A 27,196-nucleotide genomic window follows, 5' to 3' on the forward strand; every position below is an offset into this window, starting at 1 on the left:
GGAAAGGTAATGTGGGTATTTTCGTGACCACTGAGAAGTTAAATGACACACAATAAACAACTAATTTAATTACTGAGGTTCAAGGGGAGGTTTTGGCAGGATTTTTTCCATCAAAAATATTTTTTCTCTCTTTTCCCCCTTTTTTCTCATGTTCTTATGATGTTATTACTAAGTTAAAATTTATAATAAAATTAATTATTGGCAATGCTGCTGCATTACACAAATTATTACAACTATGTAGCAGCATTTCCCAGACTGCAAGCACAGAAAATTTCTCTGTCATGAGTCAGCTAGACACTGCCCTAATACAATCTGCTGAAATTCAAGAAATGAACCAACGTTAACTTCAAAAGCCAGACCTGCCAAATTCCACTAAGCTTTTTCGTCTGTCCCACCTCCTCTGTTTCTACTGGACTGGAAAACTCTATTGTACAATGTTGAATGTTATTGGCATTTAATATGTTAAGTCTACTCTGAATAATAAAGTCTACTCTTATCACTTAAAATACAAAAGAAGATAAGAGTACATTATTGTTAAAATGCATTGTTGAAAGTACAAACAGACCTAATATCGTACATCTAATAACCTAATTAAAGTGTTCACCTTTGCAATGTGTTATAATGCCTACCTATGTAATATAAGGTGGCAAAACTTAACATACTTCAAAATCATCATACAAATATGGTGGCAATGGAATTGATCATGCCACCATAGAGGTACAAGATGACACCAAGCCATCAGTGATAGAAAACAAATTTTTAAAGTGTTAAATTAAGACTCTTTATAAACAAAAAAAGCAACTGATCTTAAGTAAGTGTTTCTTTAATTCTCTTTTATCACATAAAACATACGTACATGGGAGTGAAATTAAGGAATTTATTAATACAGTGGAAAATTGTCTAAAGTAGAATATGTAAAGAGGTTGGTTAAGAAATAGCTGCAAAGTTCTGTTAAGATGTACTTCACGAATATGGAGCTACATCATTATGTCAGCAAGAAAACTTTCATTATTGTGTTCTTTTTGCCATCTTTCAGCACAAGTAAGTTATAGTCTTCTTCTGTTGAGCATATGGGACCCAAGGAAGGTTGAGTCACCTGCTAGACAATGAAAAAATTTGTACATAAATGGGTGGAGAAATCCAGAGAAACTTTCCATACTTGTTGGGCAGAAAAACTTTTAAATAAGATACCTGCTTCCAGCATTTGAACAGAATCAAAATAATTTGAACCAGAATACAAGTCACATCCAACACATGTAAAATCATAATTATGGAAGAAACTGCCAAAAATATGTAGACAACTTAGTAATTTATAACAACTCTACTTTTCTGTCACTTAAATAAACTCAAAATGTAAAAACTTGTAGAGAAACATTTAACAGAGTAAAAAAAAATGTATGTGATGTACAGCAAATGAGCTAAGCAACTATCAAACCATATTTTTCTATATTTTTAAATTAAACTGGTAGCCTTTTTTTGACAGGAGAAATTACCATCATTTGTATGTACAAAGTACAAAAGTACAAAGTACATCATTTGTATGCACAAGAGCAGCTGAATCTTAATTACTGGGGTGGAGTAGATTAAAACCTAATAACAATGAATGGGAACTGCTCCCATTCTCCAGTGTGAAGGAGCCAAAAAGCAACCAACTCAAAATTAAAATGACACATAAGCGTGTCTGAGAGAGCGTGGAGAGAAGGTGTTCTGAATTATTAAGAAAAAATTCCTGCTGGTGGCCAATATATGCAACATTTGAGGAAAATTAAGTTAGAAAAGGAGACAGAGAAGAACTGGAGGAATATTAGCTCAGCTAGAAATCAGAAGCAATGGAGTGCTGTGCAGCATGTTCATGGGAGGAAAACGGCAGCAGCAAATACTAGTGAGTTATGACATACAATCACTTCTAATTGTGAGCACAGTCATTCATACACAAAGGGTGACCCACCAATACATCTATGGGACCCTTTAGAGGCTATACTGTAAAGACACAGTAGAATACCTACTGACAGAACCTCTTACTTATGGCATGAAGAATCTGTTATTAATGAAATCAAAGATCACAAGCTTTCTGGACTGAGTAATTTTTGCTATTTCCCAGATTAAATCACTGGGTCAAACTAACAAAACAAAAAGGCACTCTTAAGGTTAAAAATTCAAGAGTAGAAACAAATTTCCTAGGAACAAGTAACAAAATAACGTAACACAAGTCTTTGACTTTTTTTTTTAATCATCAGACCCTATATATAAAATGTTATCATATTTGCATATGGATTACTTATCTATTTCAGCTGTTCCTTTCTACATACCTCTCCAAAGTGATGGAAAATGCATCCTTTGCAATTTTGCACAATTTTTGCACAATTTTTTTTTAAGTACTTCATTTAACACCTGAAGATTCCCTCAAAGAATCTACAGACAAGTTCATCAAAATGACCAATTCCAAAATTCGGTCATCCTCAAAGATTACAGCAGACATATTTTGCATATCACATTGGCAGAAAGAAGGAGTGACCAAATTCTACACAGTTAAGAACCCAATTCTACATTTTAAATGTTGCCATTTCTTAATTATCACCAACAGCTGTCAAATCAAAGCTCAAAACAGAGCATCAAGTCACACAAATAAAAATATTTCAGAATGGATCTTAAAAGAAATTCCAAGATTCTGCTCTATACTGTCTTCCACCTTCACTGTGAATCTCCCACTGAATTCACAAAGTAAAATACAGATAAATACCTTACTATACCCATTCAAAGATTCTGAATGCTTTAATTCAAAACAGTAAGTCTCACCTAGGACCTAAAAGTTTCACAAGAATTTTTTTTTCTTTATAAAAATTCTAAAGTAGTCACAATTTGCTTTGAATGTAATTACTACCTTGAAAGATAGTATAACATATTAATACACAAATCATATATAATGTAAGGTCAAGATCAAAGGAAAGTAAATGATGGAAATTTTTCAATAAAAACAAAAGAACAACAATACTACATGTCTATTCAATTAACAGTTAATAGTAAGTTCCAACGCAGTTACTGATGTTCAGCAGAAATTTCCTCACATCAAAATAAATACTCTGAAAATAAATATAACAAAAGGTCTTGTGGGAGAAAATTTACAGCCTCAGAAGAAAACACAAAAAGAGCTATTAAGGGAAAGAACACACAAGCAGAATGAAAGGCTGAGAAGAAATAATAAAAAGTGAAAAGTAGATTAATTGTGTAAAACCAAAAAAACCAACTAAGATGACTGCTTGACAGAAAGCAGTACTTCAGAGTATGCAGGCATGCAGTAACAATCCTCACTTCTAAGCAAGGAAAATTAATATTCAACATAGATGATATACTCAGAGCTGCTCAGAATACAGAAAAATAGAAGAAATTTAAAAACATTGATTACGTTCTGAAGACAGGATAATTGTTAGGGGATGAGGTGGGAATGGGACAAACATCCCTTCCCCATCTCACCAAATCAAACCAACATCTTCAAGAACTTATGCACGAGAAAAAAAAAATACATGACAAGGAAATTATGTTATTGAGAGGATATATTACTGAGAGGATACTGCATTTAAATACATTCAAATTCCATAGAAGATGAATTGGAGGCAAATCACTGAGGTATTAAAAAACAAACAAGCAAAATTCCAAAAAGACCACCAAATTAAAAAAAACCCCAGTCTAAAAACCAACAAACAAACATGCTCCAGAGGCCTCCTTAAAATCCCAAAGAGTGATACAGAGAGAGGTCCCTTCAGCCTAAGAAAATGGTCTCCAAATTAAAGGCATATACGGTACTTAAAACAAAATATGTTAATACTTAAAATACAGAGTTAATACTTTGATTAAAAATAATTCATTTAGCGGTTCCTGTCTGTGTTGTTGTGATGGATTCCTCCTCAAAGAATTTTTTCTTATGTTTGACTCCTGGATTCAGTCTGTTTGCTTCCCTTCCAATGGCCGATATACAAGCAAAAACTGAACCTGATCATCATGCCTGAGTATAATAAGCCTTTCTCCACTAGTATTGCCTTAAATATTAAACTATTTTCTTTTCATACTTCCCTGAAACACTGACTATATTTGATTGCAATAGTGATAAATATTTGGGCAGCTAAACTGCACTAAGAGAAAAAATTCTTGTTGGCTTTGAATTACCTTCTCACTGGGACTGACAGCTAATTTGCTTTGTTTCTTGTTGATGATGTCTTCACATACAAATCTGACTGAAGAGAAAGGTGTTTATCTTTGCATCAACCATTAAGAAGGCAATAATTTCTTTAGTTCAAATCAGGAAGTACCTAAAAGCAAGTCTTCAGAAAACAGTGCACTGACTAGGTTAGAGAATATCCCCTGAAGACATTTTCTTCCAGTGAGTAACAGATTCAGAGATTTTAATTAAGGATATTGAGCATTGCAAGAGTCGACATGATTTTGACTCAGTAATAATTCAAAGTCTATGTTCATGCTGTGCTATTTAAAAAACCTGAACACCAGTATTTTCCTGAGACTGTGTAGCACTTTACACATAAGAAGTCCTTCATTTACCATTCCAGCAACATCTAACATCAAATAATATTATTATTTCTATACAGAATAATAGATAAATTACAGGTATTATGTGATTCAATTCTGAAAGCTGTGACAGTAAAAGTAGATACAATTTTATGTCATTTTCCAAATGGGGCAAGCAGGCATCTTGAATGAACTGAGATCTCATCACCCACTTAGGAAAGATAAAGTGGGATGTAATCAATCTCCCTAGGGGGTACATCTGACTAAGACCAAAGGGGAAGACTTCTGGTAAAGAACATCTTGACAGTTCAAGTTACTGTCACCTGCATGAATTGAAATGACTCAAGAGCAGTCTTGCATGATACTGCAAAAGGAGGAGGGGTTAATCACTAGGAAAACAGGATGCTTTCTAAAGAGCTGATTAGTCATGGCTATAAAATAGCTTAGGCTCACTTAGATCTCAAGTTTTTTTCACTCTATTAAATAACCTAAATTGGAACTAACACTCAGCTGAACTCTTCATTACACCAGTGAAAAATCAACTGAAATTAAACAGTCAAGGATTGAAAAGCTCTCTGAGACAACACCTCAGCTGACCCTACACACATTCGTTTTAACTGCTTTTGCTGTCATCTTCGATCTCACTCAAGACACTTTTCTGCAGTTCCATTAGCAATGAACTGCAATCTAACAAAGATAAGTAACTAAAGGGAGCAAATTGTAAGCCTTAAATGTATTTCGGTTTCTGAAGTTACAGAATCTGCTCTACAAAGTTTGAATCAGCTGCACAGATTCTATGCACCTTGGGCTACAGAAAATTTTAAATGTGAGTTTTCCTTTGTGTTTATGTATGAAGAACCAATCTTCATACATTGCAGTGTAATCACATAAAAGCTTATGACCTACTCATTAAGACCAGGACAAACTGCAGCACATAAGGTAAATGTAAATTTAGGTATTTGTATTTAGATTTTCCAACATATCCACTTAAGTCCAAGACACTCATCCTCACCGAATTCAGAATGGAAAAAAGCATCTCTCAAAAGAAATGACAATTCTTAGCCTCAGAACTTCAAAGAGTCATGACACAGTCCCACATCTGTCTGGAGAACCACACAGAACAGTTTTTCATATATTATCATGGTCTGCTCATATCCTAATACTTAGACTACTGAGGAAGCCCCTGTATTCTTCTATTACTTTTGTGTGAAGTTAAAAGTTTAAAGCAATAGATTAGTGGATAAAACAGCATTAAATTTTATGACTCTCAAGGATAAACACTAAGGGACTTGTACTCCCTTATTAATTATATTCTCCATATATGGGAAAATGGTGGGGATTTTGCTGAGTTTAAAATGTGTATGATTAAAAATAGGAAAGGTGGGACATAAATAAGTAAGAAGATGCTTCTAACAACCTGATTTTTCTTTCAAATTAAAAAAAACAGCAGAGAAGTGATTTGTTTCATACCTTAATTTGATAAAAATATCAACTAGCTCTAGAGTTTGAACATGCTACTTGCAGTCCTCTAGTCTTCTGTTTCTTGAAACCCTGAAATTTCTGACTGTTCAGAAATTCACCTTTTACCTCACTGCCCAACCTGAGCAACTTGATCTGAGTTGGCTTTGAACTAAGCAGGGAATTGAAAGAGATGACCTCCAGATGTCCCCTTCAACCTAAATTATTCTGTGACTACAGACAACTCAAAAGGGTACTCTACCATGCATTTAAAACATATAAATATTCCTGTCAGAGACACACACTTCTTATAATTAAAATTCTATGAACCACGAGAAATCTGCTCAAAAGCTAATAAGACTACAACTAAGTCCAAAATAAAAAAAAAAAAAAAAAAAGACATACTAATGTCATCAGCATCTCCAACTTTAGGAGCTACAGGGAGACAGAAAAATCTGAGACTGACAGAGTCTGGAAAATCTGCAGAAGCTCCAGCTCCAACTTATGTCCACTGTCCTAAACGCTGTAAAGACATGACTTGTCTCCACTTTCTAACTACATGCATGAACAGTTAAAAGTACTCACTGACATACAGAGCAATATAATTTTAACTTGCAGGCTGAGAGCACTCCTACAGAGATCAATCAAGTAGCAGGAAAATTCTCTTTGTTGGTTTTTCCTCAGCTAGAATTCATGGATGCTTCCTCAATAATTCAGCTATTCTTTAAGTAGCTCTACTTAAAGAATAGCTGAATTATTGAGGAAGCATCCATGGAATGCCCAGCTCTACCCTTTCTTTTTACCTAGGGCATCAGCAAAATTTTTAATTCTTACTTTCTTAGAAACACAGACCAGAATCACATAATATCTCAGAACAGATGAGACCTATCAGGATCATTGTTCCTTGCAGATCTACACAAAACTAAACTACCTGAATAAGAGTCTCATTTAAACGGTCCTTGAACACTGCCAGACTTGATGGTGGGACCAATTCCCTGGGGGGAACCCAGGGACCAGCCATATTCTCAATGAAGAACCTATTCCTAATCTCCAGGCTGAACTGTCACTGATGCAGCTTCATTCCATTTCCTCATGTTCTGCCACTGGTGATGAGATGAGAGCAGCACCTTCCATCTGCTGTCCCCCAAGAGGAAGTAAACGTTCCTCTATCCCAGGCTGAACAAGCTCAGTGACTTCAGCAGTTCCTCCTAAGTCTTGCCTTCAAGACCTTGCTCCATTTTGGTCCCAATTCCCATGATACACTAACAATTCCATGTCCTTATCTCCTTATACTGTGGCACCAAAAACTGTCTCCAGGACTCCCTGGTGAGACCCCACCAGGGCAGCATATAAATTTAGCATATTTTGGTCCCAAATTTCCTCTGCATTGTTGGAAGTTTTCCTTTTGATTTAAATTTTAATTCTTAAGATGATCTAACTGAAGCTGTGTGTATCCTTTAAAAAGGAAGTTATGCCATAAAAATGTCAGTTGAAAAAGCTCCCATATGTAAGCTCTTACCATTGACTGCGTATCTCATTGCAGCAGCTAACATTTGAATCAAGAAAAACTTCAGAAAAAATATTAATGTAAACACACATAGTTTATAAAGACAAAAATAGCTTTACTAACCCTTTTGTAAACATACAGCTTTCAGCAAGGGCCAGTACAGTCATTAGTCAAACACTTCTTAACCAGGCCTGCTCATTTGCTGTACTCTCTTAATCAGCTCTGCACCACAGATGTATCCATAAACAGATAAGTTAGTCCAGGAGAAGCCATCCTCATGGATCTGTAATGGACTTCACACCTTTAGACATGTCAAGACAAAAAGCAAACCGCTATGCCAGTGCAGTGCAAATTGCTACACATCTGTGAGATAATCACATTTTTTTGATGGAGGCACTCTTGTATTACAATAAGTCTCCAGAGAAAATTTTTCTAAAGACTTAAAATTATGACTTATTGGGAGATTTTAATAAGTGACAGAACTTTAACCCACGATGATCCCTCTTCCTGCAGAATACCATGGTTCTGCACCAAAGGATGTGAATTCTGCTGTTCCAGAGACAAAAGAAAAAAAAAACTCACCAGAACTTAACTGATATACATAATTCCTAAGCCTCACTGTTATAAACAGCTGAATTGCTATGGCTGACATAATTAGTAAGACATCAACTTTGAGAGGATAAATAAAGTGGATATAAAAATCCCCCTAAGTAATTTGATCTTCACAAATGCCAATTCTTCTTTATTTTTGCCTCATGCAACTCCTGAGAACAAGTTTTTAGATAATCTGCATGGCATTTCAGTATCAGTACTTAAGCAGTAAAAGATTATATAAAATACTGGTTAAACCTGATTTGTGTGGAAGCAAAAAATATTTTATTTACATGGGTGAAAACTGAGATAAAAGACTTAAAACTTCTAACTGACAAAATATTTAAAAACCACTTAATAAAATGACTTTATTTTGGGCCCAGGTACCAGACTATTAGTTCCTTACTCTTAGTGTTCACTTGTGTGCATGCACACAAACATCCGGTTTCTCTTGAACTTTTGTTACCCTTTTGTTAATACATGCACCTCTAGCTTTCCCCTTGTCTAAATTTTATGAATGCTGCACTAGTCACATACATTTGATATTTAGTTCTAAGTAGTATTATCTCTAATAGTCTGGGAGTGCCTAATTCACAAATAGCCATTACAAGAAATAAAGCTTGTTAGGCTCACTACTTTGAAGTCTAGCTGCATTATGGCACCATATGTATATGGAATACATATAAGTTATATTCCATATAACGACATATGTTTCAAAAAAAAAAAAAAAAAAAAGGTGAATCTTCCAAATCTCTAACACCTTCAGAAACTTTGCAGTATTTTCTACTTTTCCAACACCTTACACTCTGAAACTGGTAGACTTCATGAGTATGTCAGCTTCCACTTAAACTTGAAGTATTATGCAAATTCCAGCAAGAGACTCGGAAACAAGAAAAGCAAGTAACCAACTTGTAAGGTCTTTTATTTATTTGCATTTTGAGTAAATGGATGTTATTATATATCTACTTGGCATTGTCCAGTAAGTTACCATCTGGTTGTTTCACTGCTAAATCATTCATTTGAATGTAACCTGACGAAGAGGCTCTACAAGCCACTGTCTCTCTAACAGATAAGGAATGTTCACAATAATAATTCCATCAATCCTGTCATAAGGGTGCTAGCCTTCAGAAGAAGGTTTAAACAAAAAAAAGGACCTTGAAGTGGAACAGCTAATTTAAAACTACATTGACTTTTCCTCAAAATATCCAAATCTGTGAAACTAAATTATAATGCTACAATTTTTCATGTACAGTGCTCAACAGTCTATTAATGTCATCTAGATCCTTCAATATGGGTGTTTGGCTCAAACCCAAGCCATTCTAGAGTCACTGTGAGACTTGTTACTCAATGGCCAACATTCATGTAAAATGAAAATGAGCTATGTAAAATATAAGAGACATCCTTCATTTACTTGAAAAAATTTTTAGAGCAAACAAATCATGGCTATGGACTCTGGTCCTCTGAGGTTGTCTCACTGTGTGAAGGAACTGGAAATGTATATTCCATTTAAATGGCAATTCTGATTTAGTGATCCAAGAAGACAACTATATTATGCATTGTTCAAAAGCACAACCCTCACTCAGTGTTCTTGAAAGAGTAACAAAAAACTTTCAAAGGAAAAGCAGTTCATGCTGTGAGTAAACAGATGCTGGAATGACGCATCACTTATAGATAAGTAAACTAAAAAATTATTCAGAAAAAATCCAGAATTTTATATTTTGGATGAACTAAAGTAGGGTTTTTTTTCTACAAGAGCTTTAAAGCTAAACTTTATCTCAAACCAAATCTGCTTTAAGTTAAATTATTTGCTGCATTTTTTTAATAAACATGCTGATGGAATAGTTAATTTTTAAAGCCTAAGTGTGTACCACAAAAAAGGGAAGACTTTTTTTTCATCTCTGAGACTTTTCAGTACCTGCTATTCTGCTATCCATTTAATTCACTGGGAATTACACCACAGAAGAGAGCTACACATGAGTATAAGTAAATTATTTATTTTGAAAGGAGGAATGTATATGGTCTAGTAAGTTTATGATGACAAAAGAAGATCTGCATCTTATCTCACCAAAAGTTCATCCTCAGGAGACTGAAATGTTTGCCAGAATGTTCTAAATCATACAGACACCAGTCAGTGTGGATCTTAATTGTACAGATTAGCTGACCAGAAGTTTCCACTACCATTAATGAGCTAAACTGAAGAATATCAGAATATGTTTTTTGTCCTAGCAAACTGAAGATTTCACAAATCACATTCCTGGAAAGATTTCAAGGAGAAGAAACATTTACAAAACCAAACTAATCCCTCTCAAGAGAAATGCATTTAATATAAAGCTTTATTAGAAAGTATCTGAATGACAATATTAGCTTAAAAAATTGACATTATTGCCACAAAGCAACTGCAAAATTATCTGTTGGGGAAGGATTTGGAGACAGAAGGGGGGGATGAGCTAAAAAGTCAATGAGGAATTGGTTGATAAAACTGTGAAAGCAGACTGATTTAGGAGAAAAAAAAACACTCATCTAAAATAGGAATGAAGTCTTGCAACTAATGTGCTATGGTAACAACAACAGGATACATATCCTACCTGCAGCTCCACATTCTGCCATCCTCACAAGGACTATGTATGGACTTCTTTCTATCTTTAAAAGCTGGGTACCTTTAACAGACACTAACAGCTCAATACCAAGCTTTTATCTATAAAAAGCAAAGTCATATGAACAGCTTGATCGCAGTTTTTATCACTGAGAATCCCCAGCCTGTTCCAATCTCAGATTGATTAAATGGTGCTTTCTGTGTTCACTGGTTTGTCTTATGATTGAAAGAGAAATTTCATCCAGAACTTCTGTGTGAAAGCTACAACTTGTAAAGAATTTAATGCATTTCTTCCTTAATAATTATTCCATAGTCGCATAATACATCTGTTTAGAAAGAAATACTTTCTTTCTCCTAGACAAATCTTGCTAGCTTTCAATTACTGAGTCGACTTATGTCTTTTAATTTAAAGACTTTTCAAATGCTGGACATTTCATCTCTGTTTCAATTTTTTTTTTTTTTTTTTTTTTTTTTTTTTTGCTATTGCCAAGTCTCTTAATATCCTATTCAATAAACTGAAATGTATTCAACTTCCTGAAGAGGATGCGTATCTGCTTTTCCGCAGCCTCACACTAAGAGCGTATACATAATTAACCCTACATAACTTTACTCTCTGTGCATGATTTCCCACGCTATTGTTTCCAAACACTAACCAGCTCATTAACCAATCTGCTGTCAGAGTCAGTGGCTAATACTTAGTGTTCAGATTTTACTACAAGAATTCACATTTTCTCTGATAAAATTGGCTTTAATTAAAATAATTTATAGAAACATAGAAGTTTTGAGGCAATAGTTCAGTCTTATGAAACTGCATTAGAAACATGTTGTTTTGATTACTTCAGATTATCAGTTTTAAGATCTCTTCCTATTCGCTAGCCCAGTTGATAGATGACAAATGTCTCACATGTATTTACAAAATTAATCCTTTAAAAGGCAGAAACAAAACTTATTGGAATTAACAGAAAAAATTTCAAAATATTTTGGAATGTAATTTACTGCTTATAAGTTACTAATGGATTCTATACAAATTTTATAAAAGCTTTTATTAAATAAACAAGAGAGAGGAAAAAAAAAAAAACTTCTTTCACAAAAACCCATACATAATTTTCATGGTATTCCATCTCACTTGCGAAATGGGATTTATTTGCCTTAAACAGAATTTTCTGAACTGGAAACTTTTTCAGGCTTCATCATCTTCCAGTGAAACCATGCACCTTTGAATCCACTATGAGTGGAAAAATTTAACTACAGGCTGTTCCAATTCACTCCATGAAAAATGAAAACCACCCAACATACATCTCTAAACAAGCAACTTAGCAGTGGGATTTTAACTAAAACATATATTTATATAACATGAGGACCCTGATAAGAGAAACAACTTAAAATTTCATTACTCAAACAATGAAATTACCTGCAATTCTAAATGTCAAAAATCACAAAGCAAATATTTTCACAGAGTTTTGATCTATAGGATATTAAGTATCATTAGTCATTACTGTGTAGCTTTAATACAGAATCAGATTTGAACATTAATCATTGCAATTTAATTTTATTTTCTTAGATATAATGCATATTTTATCTTTGTAAGGAAATGTGCCAAAATAAATCCTTGTCCACTCCACTTCATTATTATCAAACAAAACCATTTTAGTTTAGTTTACTAAGTCTATTTACTTACCATTAGTACTGGAAAAATCAACAAATTCAGGTCATTTGAATAAGATGCATATCTCATGAGAAAATAGTCCTTTAAATTGAGTTATAGTTCAAAATTATCAGTGAATACACAAGAAGAAAGGTTCCATCTTCATAAAATAAAAGATGAAATACATTTCTTATGGGAGAAGACAGGAGAGGAAACTGCCAGTGAAAGATACCTGTAGAACAAAGTCACTACATTGGAAGTACTTGCCCAAGAACCTGTATATGACCCTAAATCGTGGGAAACTTCCTATCAATTTCACACATGGCAAATACCCATCTTCTTCCCTATCTGATGTGAAGTTGAGCTGATAGAAATACTAGAACTTCCAGTTTCTCATAATTTCTATTCTGCCAGAAGTTACCCCCACAGATCAGCTAACAGAATTGCACAAAAGCATTCTCTTTTCTAAGTCAAGGTCAACCAAGACCAGAGAAGACATAAGAGAAAAGCTTTTCCAGTCTGACTGAAAGGGGTTAGGAAACAAGTTTCAGGGAAGCTTACCCATATGACCCAAGTAAAGCACAATACAGGTGAGAAGTGAACTACTGTGTGTTCTGGGATAAAAGAAGCAAATATACACTCCAAAACTTCTGCCTTCCCATCCTAAGCTAATAATGTTGCAATTGCCTAGCAAAAGCCTTTGAAAAGACTGTCCCTTCTTGCTATACTCACTGCACAGTTCTAAAATGAGCAAACTCTTCAGAAAGTACTGAGCTACTGTGAATACTTAAATTCTATGCTTGCCAGATAAATCAACCAATTTTTTTTAATGTGTACTTTCATATGACACACAAAAATACTTTCAAGTTTCTTGCTGTATTAAAGAACTTCACCTTGGTAAAACTAAAAATAAAATCTGACAAAACTGTATTCCTCTATGTTCTAAATTAATTATGAAAATTTTCTTAAACTGTAATATTGTACTAGGTGTAAAAGTATCTCACAAAAATCTTGAAGAAACATTTTCAAACTTAATGATTTCCCTTCCAATATGGAATGTGGCACAGTAAGTGAATGTATATGTGTATACACACCTACAAACATATCTGCTTGAAACAACTTGGCAAGAGTTATTTCTTTTTCTAAGATGGAAGTCTTAAGTTATACTATTCCTCTGGCAAATTCAATTGTTTCACCATAATGTTATTTGCATTCCCTGCCCTATAAAGTAGTATGATGCAACTAGATATGATTCAGATCTTTCTGGTGAGTAGGTACTCTGGACTCCAAAGCAGGTCCTACTCTCTATAACATGCAGGTTGCTTTAACAAATAAATCTAGAAAGTGGAAGCAAAGCCTAAGACAGCAATTAAAATTTTTAAATGATCCCCCAAAGGAAGGTAAAACATCAGTAATTATTTTCAAGTATGCTTTTTCCAACTAGCCTTCAAATCTGTGAAGACGGATGCAGTGTTGAATCTTAGGTTGCAACAAAAGTTTATACAAAAGTCTTGGTAGTAGCCCCGGCACTGCTATCTTCCTGTTCTCAGCAGTTTTCAAAGCTGCAGATGGATCAGTGTCAACTGTATTTATTACATATAAAATGTTTCAAACACTGAAGGTGTTAGAACTATTAATGTTTATTCAAAGCCTGCTTCAATGTTGCATTTTGGTGCTTTTAAACAAAACAAAGACAGTCTATGTAACAAGCTTTACCACTGTATTACTTCAAATACATTATTCAGAAAAAAATCTATAAATTCTGCAATTCAGCAAGACGAAATAACTCCACTTATACTAACCACACAATTCCGAATTCAGCTCTCAACTATGTTTTCATATGCACCGTATTCCTGATACGTAAAAGCATTAAAGGAAAGTAAAGTCATAGCTTAAGTTCTTGAGTTGTTAACAATGCTGTTCCAAGCCTTACCAGAGTTCAACAAACTCCAGGATTGAATTCAGTTTCAGTGAAATCAGCTTAGGCTGAGCTGCTGTCAACCTGGAGTAAGCAGACAGTGTGAAACCTGAAGCTTAGAGTCTATAAATCTAAGGAGAAATGCCATATAATCCTATCTTCACAGCCAGTGGAGCTGTCCTTCACAGTGCACAGACAAGCAGGCTGGAGACAGCAGATCTGTGCACTCCTGAAAACATACTAAGTATGTGGTCTATAAGCGGTGACTTGGCTCTTAAGCTTATGGGGCACAGACTTCAATTAAAGAAAAACAGAATCATCTGGGCTGAAGTTCAAGACAAGCTGAACAACATTGTGGGAATAACTGATTCCATAGGCAGTGAAACTAACTGCTGGCCATTCTCAGCAGTGCTATTCCAGACCTGCTCAAATCTCTTTTCTGTCAAGTTACCAGATTCAATGCAGTTCTGAGCCTAATAAAAAGCTAGAAAACAGTTGTCACGACAAAGAAGTCATACACTAATAGCTCCCACCTAAGGAGACTGAAACAAGGCAGCTTATAGAAGAAGATGAGACAGCAGGCATTCTAGATGCAAACCTAGTTAACAGGATGGAAATAGTTAACATATGAAGACTGAAAGGTAAGCTGAGATAAAAGTTGTCATGAAACAGCAGTGTTTACTAAGACATAGCAAATTTCGTAAGTCCCTAGTAGTGTCTAGGACATAACAGACATCCTAAAGGAGAGAAAAAACTTCTGATCAGCAATGGTTGCAAACAGCAGATACATGCTATGCAAACTACCCATCCTTCATTAACTGCATTTTGCTGCTTGAAATTACAAAAAAAAAAAACAAAAAAAACCACAGATAATATTTACTAAGCAACAATATATGGTTAAAACAAAAGTTAAAAACCATATTCCACAGAGCAGAGTAACTTCATATTTGAAACATGCATCTGACAAAAGACTAAGAATTCAACTGTGCCTTAAATGCAAAATTCTCTTTCTGAAGATTTGAAGCTACTTCACTGAAATAATTAGATAGAAGAGGTCAGTTTGTGATGGAGTAATTACTCTCTAGGATACCTTTTAGAGAGCAGGAACATTAACTTAACTTGCTAGAGGACAAGAGAGGAAAGACTTGTGAGAGGAATGCTCTACAGTAAACCAGCTGTTAATCAACCATAACCCAAGCTGCAATGACAGATCATAAAGTTCACGACTGCTAAATTTCAAGTTTGGCTGTGATTCTGCTTCTAAAAGGAAAAATATATGAGAGTAGGGACACAGAACACCTGTTGCTGGACCATTTAACATCACTGACCTCTCTTGCTTATTCTTAGAGCACTACCTATCACATTTGCGATAAGAAAACATCCAAATAACAAAAACAACATTATCCATTTCCTCTTCCTTCTTTGTTATTACATAGACATCAACTGATATTTTGGAATAATATAAACAAAGAGTTAGTTATGTCTTAAAACACAGGGTATTTTTAAAGGTCACTCTGCTCAGGTGTATTTCCAGAGAATAAAAAACTTTTTAAAGACTTCCTAAATTCCAAAACTTTTTTCACTTTTAGGCAATGTATTATGGTTGGAATTTCTGATGCTATCACCCTTAATGCTGTTCTGTACATTTATCCAACATACTGCTGCTAAAATGAAACATCCTTTCCATAGTAATTGTATTTTCCAAATAAGCCAAATAAATTGGCAGAGGATCTATAAGCAAGACAAAGACAGTGTTGATCACACACTGTACCCAAACCTTATCTAGAATGGGAAGGAGTACATGCAATGGAAAGGGATTGATCATTCAGAAATAGCTGTTGCATATTTAAAGTTCTAGGCAACATATAGCCATAAATGAAAAAAGATCGCTTGTGCAAGAAAATGGCTCAAGTTAATATCAATACTGATGAAAACTTTCTGGATATACTTTTAAAACAGTGAAAGGTTGATATAAATTAATTAATTAGTCTCAAATTCATTAAAATTGAAATTATCTGTAATGCAAACTTGAGAATTACTGCAGTTCTATGGAGAGGATAATTGCTTTTCTATGTTTGTCTTTTCTTTTAATATGATTTTGTTCGATCACATGAAATATTGAGAAGCTGAAGCACTGAGAATATCAGAATTCTCATATATGAGAATCTATGCACAACACTTATTCCAGTTTAAAAAATACACTCAAACACCTACTTTAGCTAAATCTCTAGGCTAGTGTTATTCATTCATATACTTACAGTTAATCACCAGATTACTGATAGAACTGACAACTTTCTTACTTCCTTCTGCAATTAAAAGCCAATAAATGCTTATCAACCTGTAAAAGCCCTCCAAAATATTATTCATCAGTAATCCCAGAGTAATGAAACTATTTGTTTAAAATAAGACCAAAAGGAAACCAAACCTGGCCATAACATGAAAAAAAGAAAGACTATAGTATTATGTGTTTCCACAAGCCATCATCTGGAATATATTTCAAGGAAAATAAAATGAAGTGAGCTTACTGAGATTTGTATGCATCCACTAACAACTGCATAAGTGGGTGGGAACTTGCACAAGTTAAGAGGAATTTTCAGACTTATTCCATAACTGCTGTGTCTAGGCTGTGGCTCATTTCAGCGTGCAAGGTGACCAGCTTCTGTTTCTCTCATAGAGGAGTCTGATGGAACTGTGTCATTTTCTTATGTAGTTTTTCTTGTGTTCAACTTTGTGTCCTTGAACAGCGTTACAAAACTCACTGAGACTCCCTGCTGGTAACCCGTATATCTGCAGTCTGAAGTAATAAATTTACAAATAGCCTAATAACTGCACAGTAAAATATCATCAAAACCTACTCCTAGGATTTTTTAAAATGTATAGCATATTTGAATGCCATACATAAGTCACCCATGCATAAGAAACAGATCACCTCTAAAAATATTTCATTTACAATAGCAATTTTAAAAGCCTTCATTTGAATTACTTTTTAGTTCAGACTACTACTACATTCTTAGTCATGTGAAATCAAAAGAGACTGTCACACAGTTATAAAGACTATCCCTAAGTGAATATTTCAGCTATAGCAGGTTAACATCAAAGAAATATGGACTTAAAATATTTGAAAAGCATTTACTTAAAACATATTTAAAATGTGTTACTTTCCTTCAACACAAAACCACTTACAAATTTTGCTTTTTAACTTCTTCATGCATTATGAAAAACTCTTGTTTCAACATGCCACCCAGAAAATGCCATTTTCTTTCCTTACTTTATTTTTAAACATTATGCAGATGGCAGTCATTCAACTAAAGAGACAGACAGTGTAAATGCTACAGAAATCAGACAAAATACAGTCTACAACCTGCAAATACTAATTCATTTGGTTTATGAATGACTGTTTTTCTCTAGAGGAGGTATAAATGTTATCTAGACCCATACAATACAGAATTAGTAACAGTACATTAACATCCCTCATGTGCTCTCCTGTGTCCTCCTTCAGCCTCAAACCCTGCCATTCAGTGTGCCCTAAGGAGCATAACAGACATGCTTCAACCATTATTTTCAGCACCTTCCAAACTCCTGGAGTATTACTGAAAACCCTTAAATCTTTTCTTGCAAGCATCTTCGAAAAAAATGATGGTTCTGGCAACCAGGTTTGGAGTACACAGAACCTCTCCACCTAGAAATACTCACATGTCAGTAGAGAAGTCTCTGTTTAAGAGACCACTATCACTGTGCTTTACTGTTCTGTGTTATGTCCAACACAGATTAAAACCAGCAAAAAGAGAAAAAGCAGCTTTCTGTCACAGCTGTTAAGAGCATCCCTGGTATCATCTTCCCACACCCATACAGCATGACCCTCCAAAGGATCCCTTTTTGGTGCTTAGTATCAGGTGTATACTCCTCCACACATGCCAATTGTGGCAGTTCCTCTTCTCAATGTGAGGATTAAATTGCAACTTGTAGATATACACATAGCATCAACATTCCCTCCTAAATGTTCCAGAGCAGTTACTTAAGGTAATTTATTCTTACACCAATGTCTAGTAAAAATTTTAGAACAAAACTTATAGGAATCTATGGCAAAATTTCCAGTGCTTGTCTTTACAGTATACAAGATCAGCAGTGCACTCTCAGGATAAAAGACAAAGAGTAGATGTTTGCACCTTTTCCTCTGATATGCAATATTCTAAAGTTTCTCAGTTCTCCTCTTATGGATATAGATGGTGTTTTTAAATTATGTGATAGTGTAATATGTCAAGGTCTATGAAAGTCAGAGCACATTAATGTATAATGTCAGGAATGTCAAAACTGGTTACAGGCAGGTCTCCTGCCTTGTAAAAGACTGGGGTTTTTTTTGGTTTTTTGTTTTTGGGGTTTTTTTGTTTGTTTGGTTGGTTTTGGTTTTTTGTTTGTTTGTTTGTTTAAAACTATAAACACTTGTACCAAAAATGTCTATGTACCAGAGCCATGTAAATCTAGACTGGGCTTTGTCTCACCATCTTGCTTGAGAGAAGACCTTAACAAACAGTTAACTTATTCACACAAACACCACACAACTCTAGATTTAAAACCACTGCAAAAGTATTGTACCTTGAGAATCCACACACTACATTATCAACAGTAATGCAGCATGAAATTATATTTACTGTCACTGAATAACATAAAGATATAAGAAACATCTGGCTACATCTGATCATAGGTTCATTTAGCCCTGTATTCAGAGTCTTGTCATTACAGTTAATTCCGTTCATTTACCTTACTATCCACAACTGTCATATAGAAGATATTATAATGCCTATTGCATTTCCTGTTTGTAAGTGCTTCTAAACATGCATTTTTCTCATACCTTTTTTAACTTGCCTCCATGTCCTCCTATGACAACACACTACAGAATAAATCTGAGCAGCACTCATCTTTTCTTCTTTTATTACTTCTAAACTTTACTTTATCCACTTTCAAGAAATACCTCTTGGGTTTCAAAGACGTTTTCAAAAATAAGTTCCACATTCAGCTCACCTACCATCTTGGACATTTCACAAACTTTGACCACATACTCTCCTACTTAGATCTCTCTTCCCTAAAATAAAGACTGCCAGTCTTTTGGTCTGAACTGAGAAGCCCACAGTCCTCAAAATTCAAGTTTTCTTATTATATTGTTTTCTTTGCATGCAACATAAACCAAGTTTTATGTTGGTTTTCAACAGTTTCATTTTTCAGCCAGCATTTACCTAAGTGCAAATCTATTGGCTTGAATAAAAAAGCCAGCTTTACAAATTGATGAAATACTGTTCTTTAACACCTACGGGTCAAGTCTAAATACTGGAATAAATGTAAAAAAATTAGATTGACAGACAGATGCAGTTGTAACATTTAATGACATCCATAACTCGTTCTACCAAAACGTCGAATAAACAGTATTAAATGAACAGCATCTGGTTTCTAGAATGCTTGGTACAAATTGCATTTACTTAAAATTCAGAAAACCTGTTTCCTTTAGGCATAAACCAATAAAAGTTTCAATTATAGCTTGCTGACACAGACCATTTCTTTCTTTAGATTTAAACTCTCTGCCTTGACACGTAAGTGCTCTAATGTTACTCTCCTACACAAAATCTTCTCTGAGAATACCATATTAAAGCAATCTTACAGAAGTTATTTTTCCTCATTCAAAAATTACCACCAAAAAGTCAGGATCTCACATGATACTGGTTAAAATACCTGGTGTAATTGCAGCAACTGCTGTCAATTCGAATCATTAAAGTTGGAAAGGACGCTGAAGATCTTTGAGTTCAACCATTAACCTAAAACTGACAGATCCCCCACAAATACATATACCTAATCACTTCCAGGAAATGGCAATTCCACCCCTTCCCCTGGGCAGCCTGTTCCAATGCCTGATCAACCTTTCAGAGAAGAATTTTTTCCTCATTTCCAATCTAAACCTACCTTGGTGCAACTTGAGGCCCATTTCCTCTTGCCTCGTTTCTTGTTACCTGGGAGAAGAGACAGACTGGCACCTGGCCACACCCTCCTTTCAGGGAGTTGTAGAGACTGTTAAGGACTCCTCCCCCCAGTCTCTTCTTCTCCAGTTCTCTCAGCTGCTCCTCATCAGACTTGTGCTCCAAATTTACTAGTGGAACCCATATTTTCAAAGGTGTACTACTCACTAACTCAACTCACCTTCACACAACACGGTTAATGGAAATAATATTAAGGCTTTTATTTATCTCTTTGAATTTAATTATGTTTTTGAAGCTGACTAGATATTGCCATGATCAGACGACTTTCCCTACTCAGCTTTTTTAGCTCTGTAGGCTTGCTGTGGGTCAGCAGAGCCCGGGCAGCCCCAAGGACAATCCCCATCCCAGAGCACCCAGCACGGCACAGCCGGCCCAGGGAGGGGATGGTCCCGCCGGGCTCAGCCTTGGGGTGGCCTCACCTGGGGCCTGCTGGGCCCTGCAGGTGGAGAAGGATGGGAAGGTCCTTCCCTTCCTGAGGAGGGAAACAGAGCTGGAACCTCCTGTGAGGAGCAGCTGAAGTCTTTGGGCTTCTCTTCATTTTGGAGAAAAGGAGGCTGAGGTGTGATCTCACTGCTTTCCACAGCTTCATGAGGAGGGGAAGGGCTCAGGGAGGTGCTGAGCTCTTCGCCCTGCATCCAGGGGCAGGATGCATGGGAATGGTTCAGAGCTGTGCCAGGGAAAGTTCAGACAGGACACTAGCAGGCATTTCTTTACTGATAAGGTGTTTCCAGACCATCACGGGCTTCCTGGAGATATGGCTGATTGGTGAATTTCCTAAACAACAGGCTTTAACTTCTAGACAGCCCTGAACTGGTCGGACAGTTGGATGATCATTGTAGGTCCCTTCCAACTGGAACTATTCTTTTCAATTCTCATTCACAACTCCAATCTTAAAATGAATTACTGATTAAACTCTGGAGAGATTTTAGTTTCTGTTATTATTAAATTTCACAGACAGAACAGTGTGTTCAAGCCCTGTGGGGCAAATTAAGCAATACAAATTGTTTATTTTCACAGGACATATCCAGATCCTTAAAAAGACTTGTCACTAGCATAAAGCACAATGCAATCACTTTAAAATACTTTTCTTGTAATTTCAGCCATGTAAGTGTCTGTGAAAATGCAATTATGCAGCCATTTATAGTAGTGTTTATCTGGTTTTCTCTTACTTGTCCAGACCATTTTATTTCACAGCAATTCACGTATCAGGAATGTACTGAGTGCATTTTTGCTATATTAGTTAGGGGACTTGATTAGACAGGAGAAAATTAGACAGTCTTCATAATTTATAGTATCTTAATTTGTTTTTAATGATCTCTATAAACTACTCAACCTAATAAAGAAACTGCACTAATGTCTAACTGCATTCAAAATATCAACAAACTGTCTAAAGTACTGATTCTAGCATTTAATAACAAATCCTATTATGGAAGTAGTACCTCTGTGCCTAAAATCTGGAACAATATACAGTTTGCTCAAGTGTATTTTTAAAACTTAATTTCTCCATAAAGCACAATGTAGAATTGGGGCTTTTCTCCTTCTGACATGGTCTTATCAGAAACTGCGAATTTTCCCCTTCAAATAATATTTTCATGTACCCACTTGTTAAACCAGTAAGTCAGTCCCTTTTAGGCGAAAAAGAAAACAAACCATGTTGTTTAAAGAAATTGATAACTGAAGTCTTCTTTTTACAGTGGACCACTCTACAGATACATTAGTGGGGAAAATCAATCCTTACTGTCACTCTAGAGTAAAGGAGATTACATATTTGGAACATCAGTAAAAAATCATCCATGAACCTGCTACTGACCGCTGCAGTAACCTAATTAATTGACATTTTGCCATTTGATTCTAACCACAAAGATGAAGACTGAAGCCACAAAATAATTTCCAACAGTCTCTTTGACACTTGTCAAACAACATCCATCAATATTCAGTTACACCTAAAGTGAAACTTGTAACTTCAAATCTTCAATCTTCCTAGTGAATTCAGTTACATTGAGTTTCTCCACCGGAATTATACTACTCCAAAGGAATACCAGTAATACTTCATGAAATATTACCAATAATACCAATAATATTTCATGAAATATTATTAAAAATTATTTTAAGTTACAGAACTAAAATAATACAAACAAAATACATTTATTAACTAGAGGCAAAACAAATATCACATCTGCTTCCAAGTCTCACTATATTAAGTAGTTACTAAAGATTAAAAAGAATTATATTTAAAGTAAATTAAGGCACAGTAAAACACGTGAGCTAAACAAGCCTCCCAAAATACAGAGTCAAAGAGAGACCTCAATACTTACCCATCATTAGAACACGTCAAAAATTCTTCCTTTATCTTTGGATGCCAACAGCCTGAATTGAGCATTGCTGTGTGACCCTAAAGAAATAAACATAGAGGTCTTAAAGGGACTTTTAAGCTGTCTTACAAGGCTTTACAAATTTTTCTCCAAATCCTTCAAGTGAAATCACGCTTGAAAGCTGAGGCAAAAATTTGGGCCCTTCTGGCTGACATCAGGATGATTCAACAGATTGTGTGTACTCTATTCATTTCATCCTTGCTTATTTTCATCTCTGAATTAGAAAAACCCTTACATTCTTCTATTTTTTTTTTTTTTCCTTTCAGAAACGAGCATAGAATCACACTTCTTTTTCTCTTGGGAGAATTGTAATGCAGAGAAAGGATGAAACAACATCCTTCACTGTAGGCATCACTACAGTGTCACACAAACTTTTTCAAGCAACAGAAGAATAACAGAATTAACAGTAACAACAATACTGACACAATATGCCAGTGTCAGTCTACACTAGCCAGAAATCCTTCTGGAGAAAGCTGAGGAAACAGAATTTTAGAATCAAGAGGGGTTTAATCTCAGATGAGTTTTTCATAAAATACTAAAGTTGCAAATTGACTAGTCAGTTGTTTTCCTATAAGACAAAAAAACGGAAGGAGAGCGTTTCATGCAAAGTAAGCAATTACCATTATGATGACTATGAATATAACTACATTAGTGGACTATATATTGTCCAGTTGGCTTTATTTCCTTGAAGTACAGGCACATGCTCACTGTCTTCGTTCAAAGAGAAATTTGGAAACTACTCCTGTAATGCTGCAATGACTTCAGTTTGTTTTGGGCACAAATAAGGAGAGAAATACTGAAAAGTTAATGAGGCGATATAACAAATATTTTAGCATTTTGACTATTGGACTACAGTATACTGGAATTCTAGACATTTACAAGAGAAAGAAAATCTAAATTATTTTTAAGCAAACTAGAACTAAAGCAGATGTTATTTGATGGTTTTATATATGTATCACCAGCCAAAAGAAATAGTTATCTGACAAGAACAGCTTAAGGCAAAACAGCATTAAGCCTAGTTATTTGGCAATATACTTTACAAGAAAAAGGTAAATCAATTTTATCATCAGTCTGAGCTTTAGATTTTATCATTACTGTTTAGGCTTAAGCTAGTTAAAAAACTGACCTGAATTTAAATAAACTAGGTAAACAGGAGAATTGTATCAAAGTTTTTGAAAATACAAGGGCAAAGTACAACAGAAAATACAAGGTCATCCACAACCAGCTGAAGCACTTCAGAACTATTCACAAGCCCTTCTAAATGTGCATTTTTAACTACCATTAAAAATATACACATTTTTGCTTAATAGTCTTAAACTCACAGCATGCAAGTAAACGACTTCCAGCCCCTGACTTTACCTTTGTGTTTGTCATATCCACAATGTACTGGTCTCCCTTTATGCATTCCATTACCGGGAAGCCATCTCTGTCAAGAACTTTTGCCTGAGAGTTACCAGAGACAACGAGAATGACATCTCCTGTGCTGCTATACTGTAAAGACTTGATCTGGTGACTATAAAGAAAGAAGTAGTAGAAGAAGAAAAGAAAAAAAAAAAAAAGAAATAAAACATTTCAGTTAACGTTCCTGTAAACTTACTTACATTAAAACAAAAATCTTAATGGTGAGAAACCACATTGCAGAAACAGACCTATACACACTCCTATATCAGAGAGGCAGGAGACAAATAATCTTTACTAATGAAATAAAGTTTTTTATTCTGCTGTGTGTGTCATGTTTCTTTTAACTACACATAGCTTATCAAACACGTAAAATGCCATTTCTGGCAAACATAATTCTTTAAGAATGCTATTATAACTCCAATGGAAAAATAATATGTGTCAGATTTAACTACCTAGAGATGAAAATTCTTTTTCATCTTCTCTAAAGTAGAATGTGAAATTACAGTAATCTGTAAATTACTATAAAAGGATGTTGTAGTTATACATAAAACTTCATTGTACCTCACATATCAGGATATTAGTCATAGGTCAGCATTCTTAAATCTTTTTTTTATGGTCAGGGCTTTAATTTCATCAAACTTTAAGATAAAGTTAAAAAATACCACCAGCCCTGGAAACATGACTGTAGATAACCACCTGTCTAGTTTACTATATCTTAGATGACTGTTCATTTGTTTTAACAGTGTTCTCACATACATGTTCCACTGACTGAGAAAACCTGCAGCAGAAACCATGGAATAATAATACCAAGATGACAGAGATGAACTGAAAGTGCAAAGCTGACTGATGAATGAGTAGCCCAATTCCAGCTTCAGCATACTCTCTCATCATCTTAAATTATGAACAAATTTCAAGGGTCTTGCTCTATGTGAAGCAGATATCCCTTTGATTCCCTCCCTATACTTCATTATAAGGATAGCAAAGAATGCAAAGCAGTCTATCCACTTCAAACCTGCCAGAATCTATATCCCAGCACATTATTAGAATATACAAAGTAACATTACTCTTTGTTAATACTTCACCTCTGCCTCTAGATTAATCTCAAGTACAGGACCGGAACACATTTGCCAGCTAGATTTGGATTCTCGTGGCATACAAAGTATTCTCAAAGAAATATCTTCTTATTGCTTAAGAACATTACTAAGTGCATTCAAATCCTAGCACCTTTCAGGAACTACCTTTTAACACTTTCATTTAACATTTCCTATTAGTGAAGTTAACACTCCAATGACCAAAAAAACCAACTGTGCAACTTGTAACTTAATATTTTAGCATTTTAGTTCTTATACAGTAGTGACTTCACATAATTTTCTGAGCAGTAGCTACTATCTATTAAAAATGTCCTCAAACCATGAGTTACTACATGAAACACTTGAAATATTGTAATGCTTACTTTAAAAGTTCTTCATTGATCATAGTAATGTAAACTAAGCCTAAGTTTCTTATTCAAAAAATGTTTGGCAAAACTGATTTCATTGCAATTCAAAAGCTAAAAATTGCTTCAAGCACCCTATTATGTAATACCATCTGGCAGCCAAATTGGACGGAGTATTATAAGCTGATTTTTAATAGAAAGGAGACATTCAAATCTGTAAATTTCCAAAATAGATCACAGTCAATGTCTGAATAAACATTCTGATACTCAAGAGAAAAAATTAAAACTTTCTTAGAAAAGAAGATGGCCAGCGACATTAAGCTCAGAGAAAACACTGAAAGAAATTACAGGAAACCAACAAGAGAAATAATATCTAAAGTCTAGAATACTCTCTGCAGACAGCTGATAAACCTATACTAAAGAATACATGAGATTCAGTTATTGCAAAAAAAAAAACACCTTAGGAATTAAAATTTTTTTCTCGGTTGTACTTCCAAGCTCTAGTCCTATCATATGATTCATTCACAAAATATTCCTGAGCCCCACCTGAGTACCGTATACAGATTGAATTACTCATTAAGTTATATTTTTCATACTGTAAGGCTGAAAATGGCAAAACAGCCAACATCTCCAAAGCACAGGTTCATATTTAGCACTTATCACTGTTGAAATGTAAGAATAAAAAGTAAACATTTAAAAATTAGACTAAAACATATTTTTCACTTGATGCATGTCTCATGCATGAAAAGGATCTGACCACTAGGTAATAACTAACAGCTCAGAAGTAAAATCTGATTTCTGAAAGAATCCACAATACATAAAGGCCCACAGAGTCTTCAGAAAAAAAAAAACCAAACCTGTTTTCAGACACCAAAATACTAAAAGTCAAACTACAGGCATTAATTATAATAACACCGCATTGTTCATAATTCAAACAATGTCATCTCATTGTTTTTTAGTAGTTCTGTATCAGCATGTCTGATGATACAAAACTAAGCTGAACAAAGCTTTTTTTTTTGTCTTGAAATTTCTTCTAGCAAGGAAAATCAACTGATTTTACAGCAACTAGCACCATGGAACATAACCAATAATTTATCAAATCAGTCATGTGAAAATACTAGCTTTAAAAAAAAGATTTCCATGACCATTACCTGAAGAACAAAAAACCTAAACCCATACCCTCTTGACTATGCAATGTGACTTCTAAAATCATGTCTAAAATTGCTGCTGTAAGTAGGGTATTTGCAAAGTCGCAGAAGTTACCACTTTTCTCATGTTTACTGGAAAATGACCAAAAGTGAGGCTCTACAAAGGCCGCTCTTTAAGAAAACGTCTTTGGCTCTTTTTAATGTTATAAGCAAAAGTCTTGGGAAACTTATAAAAACAGTTCCTTTTAATAGCATCAATCTGAGTAATTTTGGTTTAAAACTGCCAAATGTGCACAGCACTCTGTACCAGGACCTGCAGAACAGAGCTATATGCATGGGTAGAATCATGACACACAAATATTTTCTACGCACATAACAGCTTTGCCTTACACTTCCTTTTGGCTTTAACACCAAGGTATGGCTTGAAAGTACTAGCTTTTTGTCAGGCTGGATTTTTTTTTCACTTTACATCACAAATCCAAGGAGAAATTAACAGAGTAACGTGATACTATGCTACAAAATGAGCCTTGACAATACAGAATTGATCTCAGGCTCCTTTATTTTTAAAATGAAATTAAATTTATGGC

At 34.8% G+C, this 27,196-nt stretch overlaps 1 protein-coding gene across 1 annotated transcript in view; it reads right to left on the bottom strand.

Annotated features, from left to right (window-relative positions):
• Positions 1-27,196, bottom strand: part of WDR70 (WD repeat domain 70) — a 131,731-nt gene that overhangs the window by 66,318 nt on the left and 38,217 nt on the right. The window contains exons 8-9 of the mRNA XM_050986878.1: positions 23,985-24,138; positions 22,569-22,645 (exon numbers count right to left, since the gene is read on the bottom strand). Of these exons, the coding sequence (XP_050842835.1) occupies positions 22,569-22,645; positions 23,985-24,138 (231 nt within the window). The remainder of the gene's footprint in view (positions 1-22,568; positions 22,646-23,984; positions 24,139-27,196) is intronic.

The sequence above is a fragment of the Serinus canaria genome, chromosome Z, assembly GCF_022539315.1.
Source record: "Serinus canaria isolate serCan28SL12 chromosome Z, serCan2020, whole genome shotgun sequence".
Taxonomy (NCBI): domain Eukaryota; kingdom Metazoa; phylum Chordata; class Aves; order Passeriformes; family Fringillidae; genus Serinus; species Serinus canaria.